General features: G+C 38.0%; 7 protein-coding genes and 2 non-coding genes across 9 annotated transcripts; 2 read left to right on the top strand and 7 right to left on the bottom strand.

Annotated features, from left to right (window-relative positions):
- Window positions 1-352: 352 nt before the first annotated feature.
- On the bottom strand, window positions 353-1,346 carry Cbr-clec-136 (the record flags this gene model as incomplete). Its single annotated transcript, XM_002630038.1, has 4 exons — window positions 353-539; window positions 644-750; window positions 795-1,055; window positions 1,212-1,346. The coding sequence occupies 4 exons, from the start codon at window positions 1,344-1,346 to the stop codon at window positions 353-355; spliced, it is 690 nt and encodes a 229-aa protein (XP_002630084.1).
- A 1,207-nt stretch (window positions 1,347-2,553) lies between these two features.
- Cbr-clec-139 lies at window positions 2,554-4,612 on the bottom strand (the record flags this gene model as incomplete). The annotated part of the gene is made up of 6 exons (XM_045241819.1): window positions 2,554-2,629; window positions 2,714-2,794; window positions 3,277-3,383; window positions 3,435-3,553; window positions 4,118-4,274; window positions 4,451-4,612. 6 exons carry the CDS (start codon window positions 4,610-4,612, stop codon window positions 2,554-2,556), a joined length of 702 nt encoding a protein of 233 aa, XP_045095134.1.
- A 566-nt stretch (window positions 4,613-5,178) lies between these two features.
- On the bottom strand, window positions 5,179-6,664 carry CBG13466 (the record flags this gene model as incomplete). Its single annotated transcript, XM_002630040.1, has 2 exons — window positions 5,179-5,611; window positions 6,513-6,664. The coding sequence occupies 2 exons, from the start codon at window positions 6,662-6,664 to the stop codon at window positions 5,179-5,181; spliced, it is 585 nt and encodes a 194-aa protein (XP_002630086.1).
- A 1,734-nt stretch (window positions 6,665-8,398) lies between these two features.
- On the top strand, window positions 8,399-11,539 carry Cbr-pqn-35 (the record flags this gene model as incomplete). The annotated part of the gene is made up of 4 exons (XM_045241817.1): window positions 8,399-8,582; window positions 9,087-9,279; window positions 9,437-9,758; window positions 10,970-11,539. The coding sequence occupies 4 exons, from the start codon at window positions 8,399-8,401 to the stop codon at window positions 11,537-11,539; spliced, it is 1,269 nt and encodes a 422-aa protein (XP_045095133.1).
- Window positions 9,804-9,920, bottom strand: CBG25121. The gene has a single exon (XR_006672591.1). It is a non-coding gene; the product is annotated as an RNA transcript CBG25121 (non-coding RNA).
- Window positions 11,540-11,811: 272 nt separating the features above from the next.
- CBG25122 lies at window positions 11,812-11,908 on the bottom strand. Its single transcript, XR_006672592.1, has one exon. It is a non-coding gene; the product is annotated as an RNA transcript CBG25122 (non-coding RNA).
- A 524-nt stretch (window positions 11,909-12,432) lies between these two features.
- Window positions 12,433-13,492, bottom strand: CBG13468 (the record flags this gene model as incomplete). The annotated part of the gene is made up of 4 exons (XM_002630042.1): window positions 12,433-12,533; window positions 12,606-13,047; window positions 13,098-13,175; window positions 13,442-13,492. 4 exons carry the CDS (start codon window positions 13,490-13,492, stop codon window positions 12,433-12,435), a joined length of 672 nt encoding a protein of 223 aa, XP_002630088.1.
- Window positions 13,493-14,053: 561 nt separating this feature from the next.
- CBG13469 lies at window positions 14,054-14,679 on the top strand (the record flags this gene model as incomplete). Its single annotated transcript, XM_002630043.1, has 4 exons — window positions 14,054-14,107; window positions 14,157-14,299; window positions 14,346-14,458; window positions 14,504-14,679. 4 exons carry the CDS (start codon window positions 14,054-14,056, stop codon window positions 14,677-14,679), a joined length of 486 nt encoding a protein of 161 aa, XP_002630089.1.
- A 181-nt stretch (window positions 14,680-14,860) lies between these two features.
- Cbr-hlh-1 lies at window positions 14,861-18,951 on the bottom strand (the record flags this gene model as incomplete). Its single annotated transcript, XM_002630044.1, has 6 exons — window positions 14,861-14,937; window positions 15,011-15,070; window positions 15,181-15,298; window positions 16,055-16,314; window positions 16,420-16,718; window positions 18,776-18,951. 6 exons carry the CDS (start codon window positions 18,949-18,951, stop codon window positions 14,861-14,863), a joined length of 990 nt encoding a protein of 329 aa, XP_002630090.1.
- Window positions 18,952-21,520: the final 2,569 nt, after the last annotated feature.

Genomic DNA, 21,520 nt, shown 5'->3' with positions numbered 1-21,520 from the left:
GGTATTCTAGAAACCAATCGATACCGAACATATCATTCATAGCAAATTTACAAGTTTTAGAACTGAATAGACCCGTATAGCTAGCAGAGCGGGCTCATTTAGACATATATTCAAGCCGACCGGACGACGAGCCACTCCTAATAGTCGGCGTCTCTTCAAAACTTCATGCCTAAATGAGTTTTGACAAGAAAAAAAGGAATTTTTCGACTTTTTGTGCAAATTCTTGAGCAATCCGCCTAACTTTTGTCCACTGTACGGAGCTATAGGTATGCAAACTGCCATAACCAAAAATTGATGTAAACTTTCTATTAAAATATTTATTCAAAAAAATAGTTCCATGGACTGCTATAAATCACAGTGGATGTCTTCCACAGATCACAGACTTAATTTCCGGTTGGTGTTCTGCAAACTCATGTTCTTGGTCCACTTTGCCAACGGGTCTTCCAACACAGTATGAAGTGCCCGCGTAGCCTGGTATGGTCGCATTTTTCGGAATCAGTTGAGCGTTGAAAGTTAAGCATTCAGCAAAGTGGTAGACTCTGGAAAAACAGGTCTCTATCAAAAGATCATAATTGTGATGAGCTCGTTTTGAGAAGACAATTTGACTTAACGAGATCGTCTCAAATCTTATCTAAAAACTTACTTGGGCGTCACCATTGTCCAAAACGTACTAAATTGGTTTGGTGGAGGGTCCACAATCTTGGCGAGCGCGAACGCTGGGTCAGTGTTGGAATCGTCGAAGAGGTAGTACTGAACTTTTTGAAAATTTTTAGCGACCAAATGTACCGACTAACCTTATTCTTCAAGTTACACTCTCCTTTGATAGCTAAAGAGTTGAAAACTCTGTTTTCCTTCATAGCCTTATACACACGAGCTGCACATCTCGGAGACGTTTGTCCGTCGGCTGCATGCGTTTCGGAGATGTTGTGTTTGGTGGAAAAGGCCGCTATGAAATCTGACTCCTTCTGGTTTTCCGGAAGGCTCAACGTGGCGTTGTTGTTGGCGCAAATTGACCGGGCACGATCACGTTCGTCAAGTCGGTCGGCTGGGAAGATCTGAAATAGGAGAAAGATAATTGAACTTGAAAATTTTGAAATTGAAGAGTTTTGAAGCTTGGAACGGTTGAATTCAAGCCGAGTTACAAACTCGAAAACAAGACATTCTGTGGCAGGATGGCAGTAGAACTTTGACAGCATAGCTCAACGACTCACCCCTAAACACCAATTCTTGGTATGGTTATTTTTTGCTGTTGGTGTTCGTTTGAAATGCTGGAATCCTTCTGGACACTTCACATCCTTTCCGAAAACCGCCGGAATCGTCAGGAATAGAAGAAGCAAGGCAACCATTTTTATGGCCAAAGTTGGAAGAGGGTGTGCGGTTTTATACGCCGGGTTACAGTACTTTCTGAAAGCGGAAACCATTTTTATTGCACAACGTTTTCGTGGAGTGAGTCAGAAGCCTCCCGTGTCACTTGTTGGTAGTCTTATGTCGTTTTATGCTTCCGGGGCACAGGAAAAGTATAAAACCATTTTCCTCAAACCTCAAAACAAGCAACATCATGATCCTACTTTTCCTCTTCCCTTTGGTATTCTTTACCGGAGTCTCTGCTGTATGTCCTGACAAATTCCTACTCTTCAAGCGAGCCCCAACCGCAAAGAACAACTTTCCCAAGGAGTACTGGAGTAAGTACAGTATCTCTAGAATCAAATAGTTCCTCCCTTTTAGTTCGTCCCCTTCTTCGAAATGAATCTTCGAGAAGACGCTCGCTCCGTGTGAGCTTTCATGGAATCATCCTTGGCACTTCCTGAGAATCAACAGGAGTTAGACGCCTTAATACGCTTAAAAGGCGAGAACGTATCTGTCGCCGTCGATGGCGAATTCTCAACACGTTGTAAAGCCAAGTTTTACCGGGAGGAATATGGTTTTGGAGCGAAGACGGATTTCGAAAAAGGAGAGTGTAATCCGAAGAACGATGTGAGCACAATCTTCAAACTACCCGGGTAAAGCCTCTATCTCATTTAGCTCTTCGTGTTCGACGATCGCAACACTGATACCACTTTCTTCAAAAACAATTTCGGTCACCGAGGATTGGTTCGTACTGGCTTCAATGGCGTTCAGTTTGGGAGCACAGAAGTCAAACTCTATCGTAACCCAGTTGCGTGATGATGGGACCTGACGGACGATATGAGATAGAGTATTGCGACCTAGATCCTCATAAAAATCAGCCGGACACTCTGCATACGTATCAAGGTGCATTGTGTGGAGTTCATCCGAGATATCCGAAATGATTTATGAATAAGATTCCTGTTAAATATTCTCTTTTTTTTCATTACATCTATAACTGCCTGGAAATCGGTAGCTGAGTAACCAAATTTTCCCAAATTTTCACAGATTACCCGAAATAGCAGCGATGTACTATTCCTTAAGATTCGGTATGTACTATTCCTTAAGATTTGAAGCGTTTTTAGGATTCCTTGGATTCTAAATCCTGAATCTTAACTGTAATGAAACTAAAATGTTATAGTTTATTTAATTGAAAAAATAATCGATATCTTATTCCGGTTCGCATCCACAAAGAACTCCAAAAAATGGGACTTCTCCTACTTGTTTATCTGGCTCCTCCCCACATCTGAAAATTCAAATTTTGCTGAAACAAAATCGTAGCTGGCGCGCTATTGACGCGCCCCAAAAGCGCGCCAGTACTAAAACTTACAAAAAGTCTTTGAGGTTTCCCGTGGTGTTTATGGCTGCCAAGTTGTGAAGGGATAGACATTCAGCGATTGTGTAGATGTCTCTAAAATTTAGAATTTTTAAAAACGAAAATCTCATTTTGTTTACTTTTTCCGTGTCAAACAGGCAGTTCAGAATTTATCAAATTGCCTGAAAACTTTTGAGCGTACTAAACAGAACAAGAGCTTTAATTTTGTAGTTGACAACTTTTTTGTAACTTCGTTAGCTTTTGAGATATGTGCCTTTAAAGATACTGTCAGCATGCGACGACTATGGTAGTTTTAAAACCGCATATCTCAAAAACCAAAAAAAGATACAAAAAAGTTGTCAACTACAAAATTAAGGCTCTATTTTTGTTTAGTAAACTCTAAAAATTTCAGACAGTCTAACGAATTTCGAACTGCTTTTTTAGAACTTCAAAGTTGACAATTTTACACTGAAAATGTCAAAAATGAGATTTTTTGTCTGGTAATGTCCTATAAGTTACCAAGATCTAGTGATAGTTTTTGTTATAAATTTTAGAGAAATAGTTTCAAAAAACCTCACACATCGTCCCCCTTTTCCTTATATTTGTCGGATGCGGTTGGCGGTTCGCCAGCCCATTTGCCAAAAATGAATGTTGGATCAGTATGGTCGTCTTCCAGAATAAATAGCTAAATAAATAAAGACACTTGAAACACTTGAATAGTATCCAATAAACATACTTCTTTCCGTTTGTCGCACAGTCCTCCAAACTTTCGCATTTTCCAATCATCGAAACTTCGGCATTTCGGATTGAACACACCGTCGACGGCGACACGTTTATTGTTGTCTCTGATTAGGGCTGGAATACGGTAGTTGGGGGATTACTGTAGTTCTGAAAGCTACGGATCCCTCTCCAAGAACCATGCTTCTAGGCCGCCTGTGAGCCGAGATACAGCAGTAGGAGAGACGCAGACAACGAGGCACTCTAACTGTCTGCGTCTCTTCAAAACTTCAAAGCGCTTTATCTCAGTTCCTAGTTGGGCTAGGAAACTCATTCTTGGACAGATTTTCAGAAACTTTTTGCTTGACTAAGAAATGAGGTTGGTAGATTTCTTGGAGTTTCAGGAAGTTCTGAATTTCGGGATTTTTCAAAATGTTCAAAATTGTTGGAGTTCTGGAATTTTTCATTTATGAGCTCGGTGGCCTAGAAATCCAGAATATAAGAAACTTAATCCATTTTTGTTGATTTTGTGCTCTCTATACCTTGAAATTGTATGTTAGCTCAGCTGCTGGATTTGCATTTTTTCCGAAAAAATTTTTTTTTTGGAAAAATATTTTTTGTAGGCTAACTTTAGTCTTAACTCTTCAGCTTGGTAGCCTAACTTTTGGTGGCCTAGGATTATCTAGGCCACGCCCCTCTTACCATTAACATCATCCAATTCCTTTTGATTTTCTACATTTGTGATCACTGCGTCATAATCCATACAAACGGATCTGGCGGTTGGACGATCGTAGACATCACTGTGTTCCACGACCTGAGGGCAGAGATAGAGGTTTTCAGATTGGGAAAATAGATCCAGCTTGAAAAATTCGTCTAGAAAGTTTTAAAGCCGAAATTTTGCATTTTTGAAAAACTAATTTTTTCTAAATTTTGAAATTTTTTCAAAAATTAAAAAATGTTTTTTTTTCAAATATTTCTAGACCGAAATTTTCTGCTAAATCCGAATTTATCATCCATTTGACCCGGAATTCTCACCTTCATACACCAATGACTAGTATTTCGATTGCGGTCCGTCGGGACGCGGTCGTAGAGCTTGAATCCTTTTTGGCAGTGCAAAACTTTTTCAGTGGAATTTGAGGCATCAGCCGCGAAATTTGAAAATAGTAGGGAACAAAAAATAAGGAGTTTTAGAATCATTTTTTGAAGAAATTGTCAGAATTTGGAGTTTAGAATTCAGAAGACGTCGGAAAATTTGTTTAGTTTTTCTGACTGTCAGACATTGTGATCACATTAAATTTTCCATTTAAATCAGATTTTTTCTGTTGACGGTCTACAGTCTTTAGTCTTAACATCATATCATTGAGACATTTCTCAAGGTTTCTTGTTTTTTTCTCTGCCTCTCTCCTTTTGTTGATTCATAGATTCGGTACAAAAAATTTCGTCTCGGAGGAGGACAATAAAATTAGGAGAATTTGGTGAATAAGACTAGACTGTTGATTTTTACTATTTGGAAACTTTTGAACTTGAAGATATTGGTTGAATTGATTTTAGAAAACCAAACTAGAGTCTTCTTTTTGAAAACTTAGAAATTCGAAAACTGGGAAAAATTAGAAATATTTTCCAAGCCACTGGTTTGCTGAAATTCGATAAATTTCAAAAAATTCGAATTTTCTGGAAAACAGAAAATTTCTGAAATTTCGGTATTCCAAAAAAATTCCAAAGTTCCAAAATTGTAACATCCTGGAATTCTGAGAATCTGAGATTCAGAGATTCAGAGATTCTGAGATTCTGAGATTCTGAGATTCTGAGATTCTGAGATTCTGAGATTCTGAGATTCTGAGATTCTGAGATTCTGAGATTCTGAGATTCTGAGATTCTGAGATTCTGAGATTCTGAGATTCTGAGATTCTGAGATTTTGAGATTCTGAGATTCTGAGAAACTGAGATTCTGAGATTCTGAGATTCTGAGATTCTGAGATTCTGAGATTCTGAGATTCTGAGTTTCTGAGATTCTGAGATTCTGAGATTCTGAGATTCTGAGATTTTGAGATTCTGAGATTCTGAGATTCTGAGAAACTGAGATTCTGAGATTCTGAGATTCTGAGATTCTGAGATTCTGAGATTCTGAGATTCTGAGATTCTGAGATTCTGAGATTCTGAGATTCTGAGATTCTGAGATTCTGAGATTCTGAGATTCTGAAATTCAGAAATTCAAAAATTCCGAAAAATATCTGAGATATCCTGAAACTCAATTTTTCCGGAAATTCAGGTTTTCAGAATTCCAAAAATATTAGAAAACTTCAAACTTCATCCCTAATTCTCAAATCCAGCACAACAAAAATTATGAGAATCTGAAGTTCCAAACATCTCAAATTCAGGAATTCCAGAAATCTCTGAAAATCTGAAAAATCCAGAAACTTCTGAAATTTCAAATATTATCGAAATTCAGAATCCAAGTTTCCATCCGAAATTCCCCATTTCCTTTATTTTCCAGAATTTAAAAAAAAATTGGTCCTAAACATTTTGTTATTGTTGTTTTTTTACCCTCCATTGTCCTATTTGTTTTTCTCGGTACTCTCTGCGTCTCTCAATTTCCCATACTCTCTCACCTCAAGGGAGCTCGGATGTCCTGTAAAAAAATATCAAGAGATTCTAGAGAGACGTTCCGGTCCAAATGGGTTGGCAGGTGTCTAGAGTGTGCGAAGCGGAGAGACGCAGAGAAGAAGAGAGACAAATATTCCGGTTGGGTTGTTTGCGGACGGTCCGCCGGCGGCCCGACCGTACAATTTTTTTCCTGGCATATTGCTCAGGACTATCCGGGAGCACCAAACCCTCTATTTCTGGTCTTTTTGGGAGGCAAATTAGGCTCCGCCCATATATTTTTGGGGTTGTTTCATGGATTAGGTGTGATCAATTCGCACTTTCATTTTGTTTAGGTTTTCGGGAAGGAAAATGCGCTCTAATGAGAAATTTTTGTTTTGTAGTTCACAAATTTTCTGCATTTTGTCGTAAGATTCAATGTTTAGGTTTTTCAAACTTTTGCTGATTTTTCTTATTCATTTTCAGATGTTGTAATGCTCAAATTCGGGGGTTTTACATCTTTTTAGTACGGAATTGACGTTTTCCGAGCTTTTCTGAAATTTTCTGCATTTTGTCGTAAAATTCGGTGCTTGAGAATTGATTTTTCGACTCTTCCTGGCTTTTCTGTTGATTTTTAGCTGTTCTAGAACTCAAATTCGGCTTGTTCATGACTTTTTACCCCTGAATAGACGTTTTCCGAGCGTTTGCACAAAAACGGAACTACCGTAATCCGAAATGCTCAGAAATGGCGCTAATGATTCCGGAAAGATAGTTTTGGAGGTTGTTTTCGATGCTGAAGCTAAAGATCATAGTGGAATTTTGCAAAAGTCAATAGTTGATTGAGAAAGTTTGAGTTTTCTGACTTTTTGAAATTTTCTGCGATTCGCCTTGATTTTCAGATATTCTAGACCTTAAATTCAGCTTTTTCCTGAATTTTTAAAATAAAAAAAAATAGAAAAAATAGACGTTTTCCAAACGTTTTACCATTTTTCTGCATTTAGTCGTAAAACTTGGTGTTTGCACAGAAACGAAGTTACAGTAATCCGGAAAAGCTCAAAAATGACTGTGGAGGTTGCCAGAAAGTGTTTTAGGAGTAGTTTTTTATGCTGGAACTGAAAATCATGGTGAAAGTTTGCATGAATCAATTGTTTTCTGAGAAAATCGCGATTTTTCATTAACAACGAAACTTGAATTTTTGAAACTTCAGAATTTTCAATTTCAAATCAAATTTGAGTCATTCTAAAACCTATTAAAATGACTGTGGAGGTTGCCAGAAAGTGTTTTAGGAGTAGTTTTTTATGCTGGAACTGAAAATCATGGTGAAAGTTTGCATGAATCAATTGTTTTCTGAGAAAATCGCGATTTTTCATTAACAACGAAACTTGAATTTTTGAAACTTCAGAATTTTCAATTTCAAATCAAATTTGAGTCATTCTAAAACCTATTAACCTAACAAAAAACTAAAAATAATCTTGAAAGTTTTCGATCTACACCTGGACTTTTTTCCCTAAAAAAACCATATCCTCTCCAAATGATTTGTTTACATTTCACTCATTTCTCTATAAAATCCCTCCACCGAATGACACAAGAAAGCCAAGCCCAGATCCACAAACATTCGCAAATTTCTTGACATTTCTTGTTTCTCTGCGTCTCTCCGGATTGTGTACTCTCTCGCCGGTTCCAATTGCACGTCACTTTTTTGAATATTCCAGTTGAGAAATCTGGGTCTCTCAATTTCCCATACTCTCTCACTTTTCACGTCATTCTGTTTGTTTTGAGGTGTTCTCCCGGTTTCTGAGTAATTGAATTAGCAAATACGCTTTACTAGACTTAATATATAACAATTAGATTTTAGATTTTTCATTAGAGCGAACTTGTCAGATATTGTTTTTTTGCAATTTATAGGATTTGGGTTTTTTATTTAATTTCTCGTTGATTTTCACATGTTCTAGTACTCAAATTCAGCTTTCTTATGCTTTTTCACCCCTAATTAAATTTTTTCCGAGCTTTTTTGAATTTTTCTGCATTTTGTCGTAAAATTCGGTGTTTGCACAGAAAACGAAACTACAGTAATCCGAAATTCCTGAAAATGACGCTAGATGTTGGGAAACACATTGCTAGGGGTAGTTTTTGATGCTGAAGCTGAAAATTAAAGTGAAAATTTGCAAAAATCAATGATTGATTGAGAAAATTTGAATTTTAAAATTTCGGAAAAAGTATCCGACTTGCTGAATTTTCTGATATTCTTGACTGAACAATTGAAAATTTCGTTTTTTATTGACTTCCAATGTATTCCCAATTTCCACCAATTCCCAAGAATTCTCAATAGAGCAAACTTGCAAAACTCAAAAAACTTTAAAAATTCAAATTTTCGATGTTTTCCAGGTCCACCAATCACCACGAATGAAGGTGTTCGCATTGGGTCTCGACGAGAATCAAAAGGCCGAACAGCGTGCCGATGAGATGAAGAATGACACCAAGATTCCGATTGATTCGGTGTCTTCTGGAGTTCCACTCCAGACGACGTCACCAGCCATCGTATTGGCAAAAGCGCCAAGACGCCATTTCACTGGATTCACTTGTGGACGTAGGTTGAGAAAGCGTAGATGAATGATTCTGAAATTCTGAGCTTCTGAGAATGAGAAATTCTGGATTCCTGAATTCACGGATTTTCGAATTTCCCAGATTCAGAGTTTCTGATTTTTCGAATTTCTGAACTTTCGAACTTCTGAATTTCTGAATTTCTGAATTTCCGAATTTTTGAATTTCTAAATTTCTGAATTTCTGAATTTCTGATTTTCCGAATTTCTGAATTTCTGAACTTTTGAACTTCTGAATTTCTCAATTTCTGAATTCCCGAATTTCTGAATTTCTGAATTTCTGAATTTCCCAGATTCAGAGTTTCTGAATTTCCGAATTTCTGAATTTCTGAATTTCCGATTTTCGAATGTTTTCGCATTTTCTGATTTCTCCAGAATTACGGCATTGATTTTTTTTTTGATTTTTTTCAATGGAGTTTCTATTTTTCAGAAATTCAAAAATTCCAAAATTTCAAATATTTTCCAAAATTCAGAATATCTCAAATTTTCAGTCCTCTCCTGGTTTATTGGTGCTTGTTGCCTTGTTCTTCTCTGTCTTGCAATTTCTGAAGTTGCCTATCATCGTCAACGTGATCAAGCATTCCTCCGTCTGAAGTGGGCGGAGCTTCGTCAGAGAATGCTCGGTTACGAATTGCTCTCTCAACAACAGGAATTGGATCGGATGGCATTGGAAAAACAGTCACCGTGAGTTTGAAAAGTTTTGGATTCCAAAGTTTTCAAAAATCACAGGTTCCTAAAATTTCTGTAATTCCGAAAATGAAAAAAAACACTTTTCTGAAATTCTAAAACTTTGAAAAAATGTTTTTGCAATTTCGATTTTTTAAATGTCTCCCTTTTCCAGTGTCGAATCGCTTCCCCTCCGTCGAAGCGACGATCCAATCAAACCAAAAATCGTCGACGTCATCCAGAATTCAGAATCTCCCGTTTCGGATTCTAAACCATCTTCAGATGACAAGCCAGTTCCACTAATTTTCAATAATGACTATGCAAATGAGCAAAACGAAAAATTTGGATTCCTTCAAAATTTGATGGACAAAATTCGAAAACATGCACAGAGCATGGGATTGAACGGTGATATGCAAGTGCACGTCGTCGAGGTGAAGCCGATTTTCGGAGGAGAAAATGGAGAGGACAAGGAGCACAATTTCGATGAGAACGCATCGGTAAGAGCTGGAAAAGGGACACGAAAACTGAAAAAATAAGACACTTTTCGCCTCCCCGGATACCCCGAAGAAGCTATTCCAAAAATTTAGCGATTTTCAACACAATCGTTTTTCCGACAGGTCGAAATTCAATGCTAACCTTGGTTAACTTGGGTTAAAACCGAAGACAGCTGCGCGCGGCGGCGACTACACCTGCCGTGTGTCCCGACATCTCGCGGGTTCCGCCGCCCGCTATGTTTTGTGTGCAAAGTGGGCGGGGCTTAGCGGGAAATGTGAAATTAGCAGGGAATGATGGTTTTTGATAGTTTTCAATCGGGAAAAAAGTTTTTAGGGGTTAAAAAAGACGACTAAAACGATTAAAGTGCCTGTGAGGCTTGTTTTTCAAGTCTTTTAGTGAAATAGTTAGTTTTTTTTTCAATTTTTCAATTTTCTTTAAAACAAATTTTTCAAAAATTTTCAGTTCGAGCAATCCCTTGCTGATGGATTTGGAGAGTTTGCCATGCCACATCAAGACTTTGGAGGACCAATCAACGATGCTTATTCTGATGAGTAAGTTACAAATGGTCTAGTGACCAAGAAATACGGATTTCTAGGCCACCAACGTTTTTCGGGAAACTTCTTTATCTTTTTTCAGTCGTCTAACATTTGATCGTCACTCTATGAGACGTCCGTTTGGACCATTTAACAGGTTGGGTGAATTTTATTGGTACTAACAAGAAATATGGAAACCTGGGAATTCTGGATATTTGAAAATTCAGAAATTCAGAAATTCAGAAATTCAGAAATTCAGAAATTCAGAAATTCAGAAATTCAGAAATTCAGGAATTCAGAAATTCAGAAATTCAGAAATTCAGAAATTCAGAAATTCAGAAATTCAGGAATTCAGAAATTCAGAAATTCAGAAATTCAGAAATTCAGAAATTCAAAAATTCAGAAATTTAGAAAAAAAAATCCGGGGTGTTACAAATCCGAAATTTCCAAAAATCCGAAGAAAAACTTCAGAATTTCCCAAATATCTGAAATTCCAGAAAAATTTTTTTTGGAATTTTTCCAAAATTTTGTTTTTTTTTCAAAAAATTTTGAAATTTCAAAATCGCTCCAAAATATTCAATTTATACCGTCGTAGCAATTCTGAATTCCCCTCCCAAAACATCAGAATTTTCAGATTAGACGGCACATCCTCTTCAATATAGTAAGACTACATGGACCAGAACTTCCAGGGACCACAAGGACCCTCTCAAGACCCAAGGATGATCCCTCAAGGACCATCCCAATGGCCAATGCCACAATTCGGCTTCCAGCAACAATCAGCCAATTGGTGGGGACAACAAGGACCACGCCAACAGGGAGCAATGGAAATCCAAACTAATCAATGGAACGGCTTTCCTCAGGTTCCAGTGAACCAGCCATGGTATCAACCTTATGAGGCTCCAAAGGAATCCCAAAATGTTCAAAATTCCGAGAATATGGGACCATGGTCCGCCCAGAACGATGACTGGATGATTCAGAAGCATGAACGTCTTCAGAATTCTGAAAACCAGAATCAGATGCCCTTCCAACCCAATCCATCGGCTTCTGAGTTTCAGACTCCAATGGATATGATCTCTGATGACGTCGCCCCGAAATCCACACCTATCCAGAAGACATCAGAAGTTCAAACGTCCCAGGAGAATGTGATTTCTCCCGATCAATCATTGGAGACAATTGATGGAAAGTTCCTTCCAATTCGCTCGGATGACACCCCGGTTGACTCCCACCTCTTCCAGATTGACGACCCATGAGCTTCTAGGGAGCCTTATTGCTTATTGCTCCCATTGTAAATTATTTTGTCTCCGGTTAGATGATGTGATGTCTCTCCTTTATTAGTGCCCCGAGATCTCTCATTTATTCACCAAAAAATGTTTTTTGTTCCACACACACATCACAAGAGCCCATCCGATGCATTATTTCTTCGCATATAATAAATTGTACACTATCGAAATTTTTTTCTTTGTAAAGAGGCTAAAATGCTGAAAACAAGCACTTTGCACTTTGCAAGCACACTACGCCTCCCCGGATACCCCGAAGAAGCAGTTCCAAAAATCTCAACACAATCGTTTTACCGAAACGTCGAAATTCAGTGCTAACCTTGGTTAACTTGGGTTAAAACCAAAGAGAAGAGTGGGCGGGGCTTAGTGGGAAATGGGAAATTAGTGGAAATAAAGGGTTTTTGATGGATTTCGAACGGGAAAAAAGGTTTTCGATGTGAAAAAAGACGACTGAAACAATGAAAATTCCGAAAATTTGCTTTTCTGTCCAAAATTGAAAATTTTGAAAAATATCGATTTTTTTCAAAATTCCTGGAACTGCTCAAAATGTGCCTGAGAAAGTGTGATTCGTTGTTTGTTTTTGTACAAAAAGTTTTCGAAAAGTGTGTAAAATTGCCAAATTTTGAGAAAATTAAATCTTTTTTGGTATTCTCCACAGTCCAAGCCTTCTCTACCGATCTTTATTACACATTAAACTAAAAACAACGGGAAAACTCTATATCGGGAATGATGGGAGATGCACAAAAAGAGATACAAGGTTCATTTTTTGGAAGCTAACAAAATAGTACTATTATGATCAAGATGTTAGAACGACATGTTTCAAGAAATAGTGAGAGAGAAAAGAAGAGAGATAGAGATCAGTTGAATTAGTCGAGCATGTTGAAGCGATCCTTGAGAAGGCGTGGAGTGCGAGTGACGCCGCCACGAGTGCGAAGACCTCCACGACGTGGTGAATCGGATGGCGGTTCTGAAAATTAAAAATCGAAAATTGTCGTCAGGTATAATGTAATAGTACGTAAAAACTTTAGCAGAAACTCACGTCTATCGAGCCCTCTGAGGGTCTGAGATGGCGTTGCTACCTTGACTCTTCCTCCAGCCACCAACGGCGAGAACGTGGAGCCAAGACGATGTCTCGAGTAGACAGATCCCTCTTTGTTCAGCTGACTATGTCTTCTGGGCGATGCTCCGCCGTGCATGCTAATGAGTTTCGGTGAAATCGAGTCAGTACACAATGCGGATTCGGTGCGAAGCATGTCCATCGATGAGCCAGCGTGACGGAGAGCAGCGAGACGCGGCGAGCGTTCCATGTTTCTGGAATTCGATCTTCTCGTCGGAGGTCTTCCCGCCTTTCGCGCCATAATCTCTGGATCATCGTCGAGTCTTCTGACGACGTTGACGTCGTTGTGAGTGTTCAGACGAAGACGTTTCTCTGGAGACAAGACCAACTTGTCGTTCATCATCGCGCCGAGCTGCTCGTCCTCCTGAAAAATCGATGTTTTTGGAAATTTTTTAGAATTCACTCGATTCTTACATTCTGCGGAGCACGTCTCTTCGTTGCACTTTTCGACACCACCGGCGGATACTTGAACCGCTCATCGAGGCTTCCAAACTGAAAAAATTATAGAAATTCTGATTTAAAGGAGGCCAGATACCAAAAAAAAGTTTTCCTGATAATTTGCATAGAGATCCCCCATGAGGGGTTGAACTCATGACAAGCAGCTCAGGGGGTACAGCGCTGCTACCGGCTGAGCTACGGGGGCGCGAAGGCGCCTGACGACCGATGGTCTACATAAGCGCGGCGCGAATTCGTCCCCCGAACTGTCCCCCGAAATTTTTGCTGTCTCGCCTCCTTTAAACTTAAATTCTGAAACTCACATCGCTGGAGGCGGACGTGGAATAGCCGGACAGCTCGCCCTCTTGTGACATATGTGTCAAACACTATAGAGCTTTCTCTGAAAAATGAAGAATTAAGCGGAAATTCTGAATTTTTCGAACGAAAAAACGATGAAAAAAGCTTCAAAAAGTGAGGAAATTCAGCAGGAAATCGAAAAATTGCATATTCTGCGATTCCCTTCAAAGATAGGGGTTTCTCTCCCAATTTTCTGGGAAATTGCTTGAAAATTAGTTAAAATCTTTGGAATTTCAATTTTTCTGAAAAAAATATACAGAAAAAACCACTAAAAACGCTGAAAATCCCTTAAAAATCGCAAAAAAAAAGATTTTTTATTCAATTTAGCTGCGTACCTTACCGTAATCCTTGTTTCCGTGGCGGGACTCAAGAGAAGTTTTAACCTATGCGCCTTTAATTTTATTTAATTTTCTGACATTTTTTGGCGAAAAAACCAGAAAAACAAGTCATTTTCGTCGTTTTCCGGGCTGAAATATACGAAATTCTGTTTGTCGATAAATCTAAAACTCAGAAATAGTGGGAAAATCCCTAGAAATCCCCGATTTCAACATTTTTCCAACTTGTAATGATTATTCACGATGGAGGGCTCAAATCCTTCTGATATTCTCCCAGAAAAAGCCGTGGAGCCGAAAGTGAGCATTGGAAAATGCGAAAAAATCAAAATTTTCTAGATTTTTCCAGGGAAAACTCCTGAATCTCTGGTCCCGATGCATCGCAAAGCCCGGAATTTTCATCGGCTCATCAATCGTTCGTATGTGGAGCCACGTGGATTTCAAGCAGCGTTTAGCTTGCGCGACAGTTAGAAAAATCGATTTGGCATCGAAGTGAATCGAAAATTCCGGAAATTTTGGCCTAAATTTCGAATTTCAGATGCATCAAGCGTCTTCCAGATGTGTCGCTGAGCTGCCACGTCAGCGCTAGTTTTTCGTTGAATTCGGCGAAAAATACGGAAAAAAATATGGGCGGTTCCGAAGAGGATTTTGGTGGGAAATTTGAATTGCTGAAAAAATCGATTTTTCCGTTTTCAGAAAAACGAGAACGATGCCGAAAAATTGCGAGAATAGAATACGAAATTCGAGTTTGGAGCGTCGACTGGAGGAGCGAAGCAGCCGAGTTTGAGAGACGATTTTTTGAACTAATTCTGATTTTTTGTACTTTTTATTCTCGGCGAGCAAACATTATGTTTTCTGAAAATTTTTACTAAATTTCCCGAAAAAATTCACATATTTCCCATCCGTTATTTGCACTTTTCTCTAACGCTTTGTAACTTTTTTTGCACAATTTATCTATTTTTAAAAATTGAAAAAAAAATAAATAAGGCACACAAAATACAAGAACACACAGAAAAAGAGAAAATAATATGGGAGAAAAGTGAATTTTTGTTGTTATAGAATTTCCAATTTTTTGTCTTCCGAACCAGCTGGAATCTCATTTGGCACCTCTGGTTGACTTTGAAGAAGTGCTGAAAAATGGAATTTTTGAAAATATTTTTTTTAATCTGAAATTTCAGAATCTAAATTTAAAAAAAAACCTACGAATGTTGTCGACTATCCGTGCCAAACCGTCCAAAGAGTTTCGCCGACGCAGATCGATGGCTGTAATTTTCGGAAAAAATTAGAAAAAAAATTGTTTGTCGAAAATTTTGAATTTCCCGCCAAATCATTTGCTGGATTTAAGACTAACTTAGCTTTAAGAAGAAGCTCACCGTTCCCGAGCTTATGGTGATGATGGTCCCGATCCTCGTCGGTATCAGAGAGATCCTCGTCATCGTAGACGTTCGGACCGTCCGGATTGTAGCCGGCGTTGGCGAAGTGAGACGATGTCTGAAAATGGTTTTGGTTTGGCGGGAATTTGAATTTTTGAATTTTCAGATTCTGAATTTTCCAAGTTTCGGAGTTTCAAAAATCGAAATTTTGAGTTTTTCAGAATTTTCATAATTTTTTGGAAAATTTGAAAATTTGGAGTTTTTTCAGAAATTTTTGAGTTTTCAGAATCTTTAAAATGCCTCAAATTGTGGAATTTCAAAAATTTAAGTTTCAATTTTTCAAGTTTTTCAGTTTTTTTAATTCGGCAGATACAATACCGTAAAACCTGTAATAGAAGGGGCCCCCTAATTTTCAACTTTGAGCCAATTTATCTCGTTTCCTGATAAAGATATAAAACATTAGTCAACTGATAAATTGTTTATCATAATATTCGTAACATTTTATCAGTTGACACATTTTTGATATCTCTTATAGGAGCTGAGATAATTGAGCTCAAACTTGACTCTTCTATTACAGGTTTTACGGTTTTTTTCGGAATTTTCGAATTTCAGCATTTTCAAATTTCTCGACGTTTGGAATTTCTTGAATTTTCGACTTTTTCGAATGTTCAGAATTTCATAAAAATTGGCAAATTTCAGAATTTTTTTCTGATTTTCAGAACTTCTCAATGTTTGGAATTATTTGAAAATCAAATTTTCTTTAGAATTTCCGAAATTTTTAGGAATTTCCGAATTTTTCAAATACTACGCTAGATACTCGGCCATGAACTCCTTGCCTAGCTTTTCCTAGGCCACCTCCACGAATCAAACTTACAATATAATCATGTGGTGCGGCACTAATCGGTTGTGTCATTTGCAAATGATGGTTCTGGTCCATAATTTTAGTAGTCTTTCCAACACTTGTCAACATCCTCTCAAGCGTATTAATATAATCAATTGCTGATCTCAAAATTTCAACTTTCGGAAGACGTTGATTCGGATTCGGGCACGTCCGTTGTTTGACGACTTCAAATGCTTCATTCACTTTTCTCAAACGTCTTCTCTCTCGCATCGTTGCTGCCTTCCGACGGTCCACTGAAAGAACGACTAGAGATTTTAGGGTCCCCCAATTCAAAAAGTATTCTTTCCAGACCCCCTCATAAACTCAAGTGAAGGGGGTCTGGGGAAACAGTATCTCACATTTTGTTCTCCGTGGAGCATTTGCTCCAGCCACCAACGTGGCAATTGGAGCAGTCTCATCTCCAGAATGAGCTACACCGTCGCCAAGTAGATCCGTTGAAGTTGGATCATTGTTGTTTGATCCACCGGAAGACACTTCTTTTTCCTGTTTGATAATAATTGGTTTAATATCTGCGGCTACTGTAGGCAAGGCGGCGAAGTCTTGAGTGCGGGCTACATTGAAATTCGAGAAATCCGGGTAGAAAGACGAGGATCCCGGTTGCCCGTATGTTGGTAGGTAGTAGGTAGCTGGTTGGTTTCTGAAATAAAAAATTAGAAATCGATTTCTAGGTTCTCAAAAATTTCAGATCACAAATTTCTCAAAAATTTTTTCTCAAAATCACAATTTTCTTCAAAATTTAGTTTTCAGAAATTTCAGTTCTCCCGGCGGTCTCTCCTCAAATTCTGCTTTGAACGGTTTAATTAAACCTCTCAAGTATCCCCTAATGAAATCTGATACAGTACCCCTTTGTCCCCATTGCTAATCCCCCAAGGTACCGTCGGTTTTTCTTTTTCCTCTCGGGAAGCTTTTATCAGAAAATACACTTTCTCTCTTCTGCTATATACCTATCTTATCCCAACAGTTGTCACCCCCGAAAAACGTGTGTAATGTTCTCTAACCACTCTCTCCCATCTCCACACTCTCTCGCCATGGAGCACAGAAGCAGCAATCCATCAACGCGTCGTTAAGAGGCAAAGAAAAGAAGCAAGAGGGAGATGAGGAATTTGGGAAAGGGTTACGGTAGCCGGGGAAAGTTCTAAAAGCTTCTAGAAAAGGATTTCAGAACGCTTCTCCCTCTACTCTCCCTCTTATCACTTATCACTACCACGACAATTGTTTCAGCGGCGGGGGATCATCACTTGGGGGACACAGTTGGTCCGTCCCCAGCTGCTCCAGTTTGAAAAGATGAGCACAAGTCAGTTGCCACGCGCAGCTGCAACTATATCAGGTGCTCCTCCAGCCGCTTCCACTTTTCATTTCATTTTCTCGCTCACCAGGCGGAACTTTTTGTTCTATTCAATTTTTTATACTTTTTCTGATATTTCTTAACATCCCTAACAGTAACATTTTGATTCACTAGAAGGGCTTCAATATGGCTCAAAGTCGAAGCTACCAGCTACAAGGTCGCATTTTGCTCTTGCGCTCTTTGAGCCAAATTTTCTCGGTTCCTGTAAAAGATATCAAAAAATGGTCAACTAACAAAATGTTACTGATATTATGATCGATATTTTATCAGTTGGCAACTTTTTGATATCATTAGTAGAAACCGAGATAATGAAGCTCACGTTTTAAGGTCTAGATCATCCAAAATTGCCCCTGGAAATTCTAGTCACAACCCCTAAAAATTAAATTTCTAGATCATTTTGAACACTATAAATAACCAATACAAATTTTCAGTTTCCCAATTTACAAAACCTAGGCCATGAATTGATTTCCTCGGCCACCGCCTGGGTCATTTGTCACCTCACTTGGACCCTTGTACTAGACGACTGACAAATTAATAAAATATGGGGAGTCCCACCACCAGATGCCTCCTCCTCCTTCCCTTTGTTCTGCTTGTCCATCAAACCGAACAAGTTCATATAATAAAAAACGGGCGGCTCATCTTTTTTCCTGTCATCTCTCCACCTCTACCCCCTTTTTTGATTTACGGCTAGCCAGAGTTATGCTCACTAATTTTTTTGGTTACTATATATTTTGGGTGGGGGAGGCAAAATGTGTGTTTACAAAATTTTGGACAAAGTTTTAATCCTTTTCTCCTTCTTGGCTTCTATAGTTCAATTTGGGAGGGGGAATAAACATTAAGAGGGGGAGGGGGTCTTTAAAGGGGCATGGAAATGTTGGGAGTGAGTCAAAAACTTTGAACCATCGTAACTTTTTCCAAAATGGCCTAGCTAGCTTACTTTCACTTTATTGGAATGGGAGTTTTTGTATTTTTTACAACTAAAAATTCAAAATAGTTTCGTCCGAAAAAATCTGGGTGAAACATACCGTAAACACTCTAATAGAATGCCACCCCAATCGTCAAATTTGAGACTATGTATCTCATTTTCTGTAAGAGATATCAAAAAGTGTTAACTGATGAAATGTTGCTGATATTAGGATAAACATTTTATTAGTTGACAACTTTTTGATATCTTTCAAAAGAAGATAGATATATAGGCTCAAAGTGGACGGTCCGGGTGGCGTTCTACTTGAGTGTTTACGGTATCTTTCCAAGCCCCATATCTCAACTCACAATGAACCTAGTACATTGATTTTTAACTCATTTTATCAGAAATTTCATCTTCTACAGTTTGATATCTTTCAACTAACCTATAAATATCGTTATACTGCGTATTGACATAGTCCAATGCTTGTGGCACGGGCGTCGCGAACGTCGTCAGTGTGGTGATGTCGTTGGCGGTGACACGTGGCGACGGTGTGTAGTAGATGTTGGTGTCGTAGGTTTCAGCATTGGCTGGAGCTGTTGACGTTTCAGTTTGATTCATTTTATTGTCTGAAAACTTGGGAAATTGGGAAATTTGAGGCGTTTGTGAGTCATGGAACAGATTAGAGAGATCAGCTGATGAGGAGGAAAAAAAGAAGAAGAGGATGTGATTGAAAACCAAAAATCCTGAAAGTTCTGGATTTCGAATTTTCAGATTTTTTTCATCCGGAATGATTAGGATGATTCAGAGTTTCAGAATCAGACGATCTTTAATTATTTGAAAATATCAAAAATCCAAAATTTTCAAAGTTACATATCTCGGTTTAAAATTGTGCTAGAGCTATGAAAATTAGCGGGAGACTCAAGCTAAACTCTGGAATTTCAAGTTTCTAAAAGTTTCAAATTCTGAAAATTGCCTTGAAATTCCCAAAACTTATCATTTTCTAACTGATCTAACTCTTGTCAAAGTCAAAAGAAACAAGTGATTTTTAGTACATTTTGAAGCTCAGAATCCATATTTTTAATGACAAAAATGCAGAAACAAATTTCAAAATTAGGAGCAACTTCTCAGAATCTTAAATTTGATCTACTTTCTCTAACTAAAGATAACCGTAACTTGGCTCAAAATGTACCTAGGATCTTAGTTTTCATCTTGAAACATAGGAATTTTTGTCTTGAAAAATTTAAGTTTTGCCAAACTACAAACTCCTCACGACTCTACTTCTAGGTGCTCAACTTATCCCCTAACCTAGAATGTTTACATTCATTCGAATCCAAATTGCCAAGAAAATTCAAAAATGAGCCTTAAACATCCCTAACACTTATCAGATTTTCGAGAAATCCAAAAAAAGGTTGTCATACAAGAGACAGTTGTGTAGGTGATTCGAGCAGGCGCGCGCGGCACAACTGACACCCGCCGATGAGCCGCCAACTGACTGTCGTCTTCTTTTTTCGTTTCTCTGCGTCTTCGCACTCTCTCAAATGGTCCCTCCTTTCAGGACTCCACCCACAAAGATTCTACGGTAGGGGAAGGAAGGTGCTCAGGATGGAGAAAATGAAGAAGATGAACGATTGGGCGAAGAAATGAGAATTTGCAGAAATCGGCTCTTCATCCCTTCTTCTAATTGCTTCTCAAAAAGATTTTTATCAGAAAAAGAAGAAAAAGACAAATGGAAGAAAAACCCGAAAATTTTGAAGTTGGGATTTTTTCAAAATCTTCGTGGGAAAAGGAATATAACCTATGATTATCGTGGAATCTGAAATTCTGGAAAAATACATGAAACATCGATTTTTGACCTCGTTTCTTGGTTTTTTTATATATTTTTTCAATTTTACAGTTTGAGAATAAAACCTGAAATTCGAAAAAAAAATTGACATTCGAAATGTTCTGAAAATAGACGCAGTATCTCAAGTTTGAAAAGAATTTAAAGAACTTTAAAATGTCTATAAAATTGGAAATTCCAGTCATATATGACCCCAAAACAACTTTAAGTAGTTTCGGGTTCATATATGATTTTAAAAAAATATAATTTCAAATTCTATGGCTGAAAATTAAATGAAAAGTTTTCTTCAAAATTGTGCCAGAGTTCTGAAAATTAGTGTAAATTTAAGCTGAAATCTGGAATTTTAAGGTTCCAGATGTGTCAAAATTCAAAATTTGGTTGGAAATCCTCAAAAATTGCTCATGCGAAAGTGATAATTTTTGATGGATTTTGAAGTTGGAAATTTCTAGTTTTTGAAAAATTTTACAATAATTAAAACAGACGAATTTTAAGCTAATTTTCAAGCTCTCTAAAACTTGATCTACCGCAAACACTCTAATAGAACGCCACCCGGACCGTCCACTTCGAGCCTATATATCTCCCTTCTTTTGAAAGATATCAAAAAGTTGTCAACTAATAAAATGCTTATCATGATATCAGCATCATTTAATTAGTTAATCACTTTTTGATATCTCTCACAGAAAATGAGATCCATGGGCTCAAATTTGACGATTCGGTGACGTTCTTTTAAAGTGTTTATGGTATATTCAAAAAATGCACCTAGGAACTTGGTTTCTACTAATATAGGAAATTTAAAGCAAATATTGATTTAAAAAAAAACATAGTGTCATTATCTACAAAGTTTTCAGATCCATTCAAATTCTCATTTCCTGGAAAACTCAAAAACGAACCTTAAATTTCTTCAAGCCTTAGCCGATCCCCAAAAAACCAGAAACAAAACATCACACAACGAAAAGTGTAAAAGTGCTACACCCTTCAAAGGTACATCTGTTTAGTTATATTGCTTAATCCAATCACTCTATCCCTCAAAAATCCATAAACAAATAAAGGACCTTGGAGTCTATTACACCCATGTAATTCCTTCTTAAGGACCCCATCATTCTGGTGCTAGCTGTCAGGTAGACCCCCTTCTCCCTCTCCCTCTAGTCGCTCAATTAAAAGAGAGGATTCGGGAGTTGCGCAACAGTTGTCACTGCCGGGATGTTTCGAAAGTCCGCCAAAGGACTCCGTACCGCCCGACTGGAAGGTTTGGATACTTTGAAGATGCCGAACTTTAAAGGATTCGGAAACAAAAGCTAAGGGTCCTGTATAATGAAACATTGTAGTTTCTAGGGAAGAAACCCCGGT

This window comes from Caenorhabditis briggsae, assembly GCF_000004555.2.
Source record: "Caenorhabditis briggsae complete genome, chrII, whole genome shotgun sequence".
NCBI classification, from domain to species: Eukaryota; Metazoa; Nematoda; class Chromadorea; order Rhabditida; family Rhabditidae; genus Caenorhabditis; species Caenorhabditis briggsae.
This window is presented reverse-complemented; position numbering and strand designations above follow the sequence as displayed.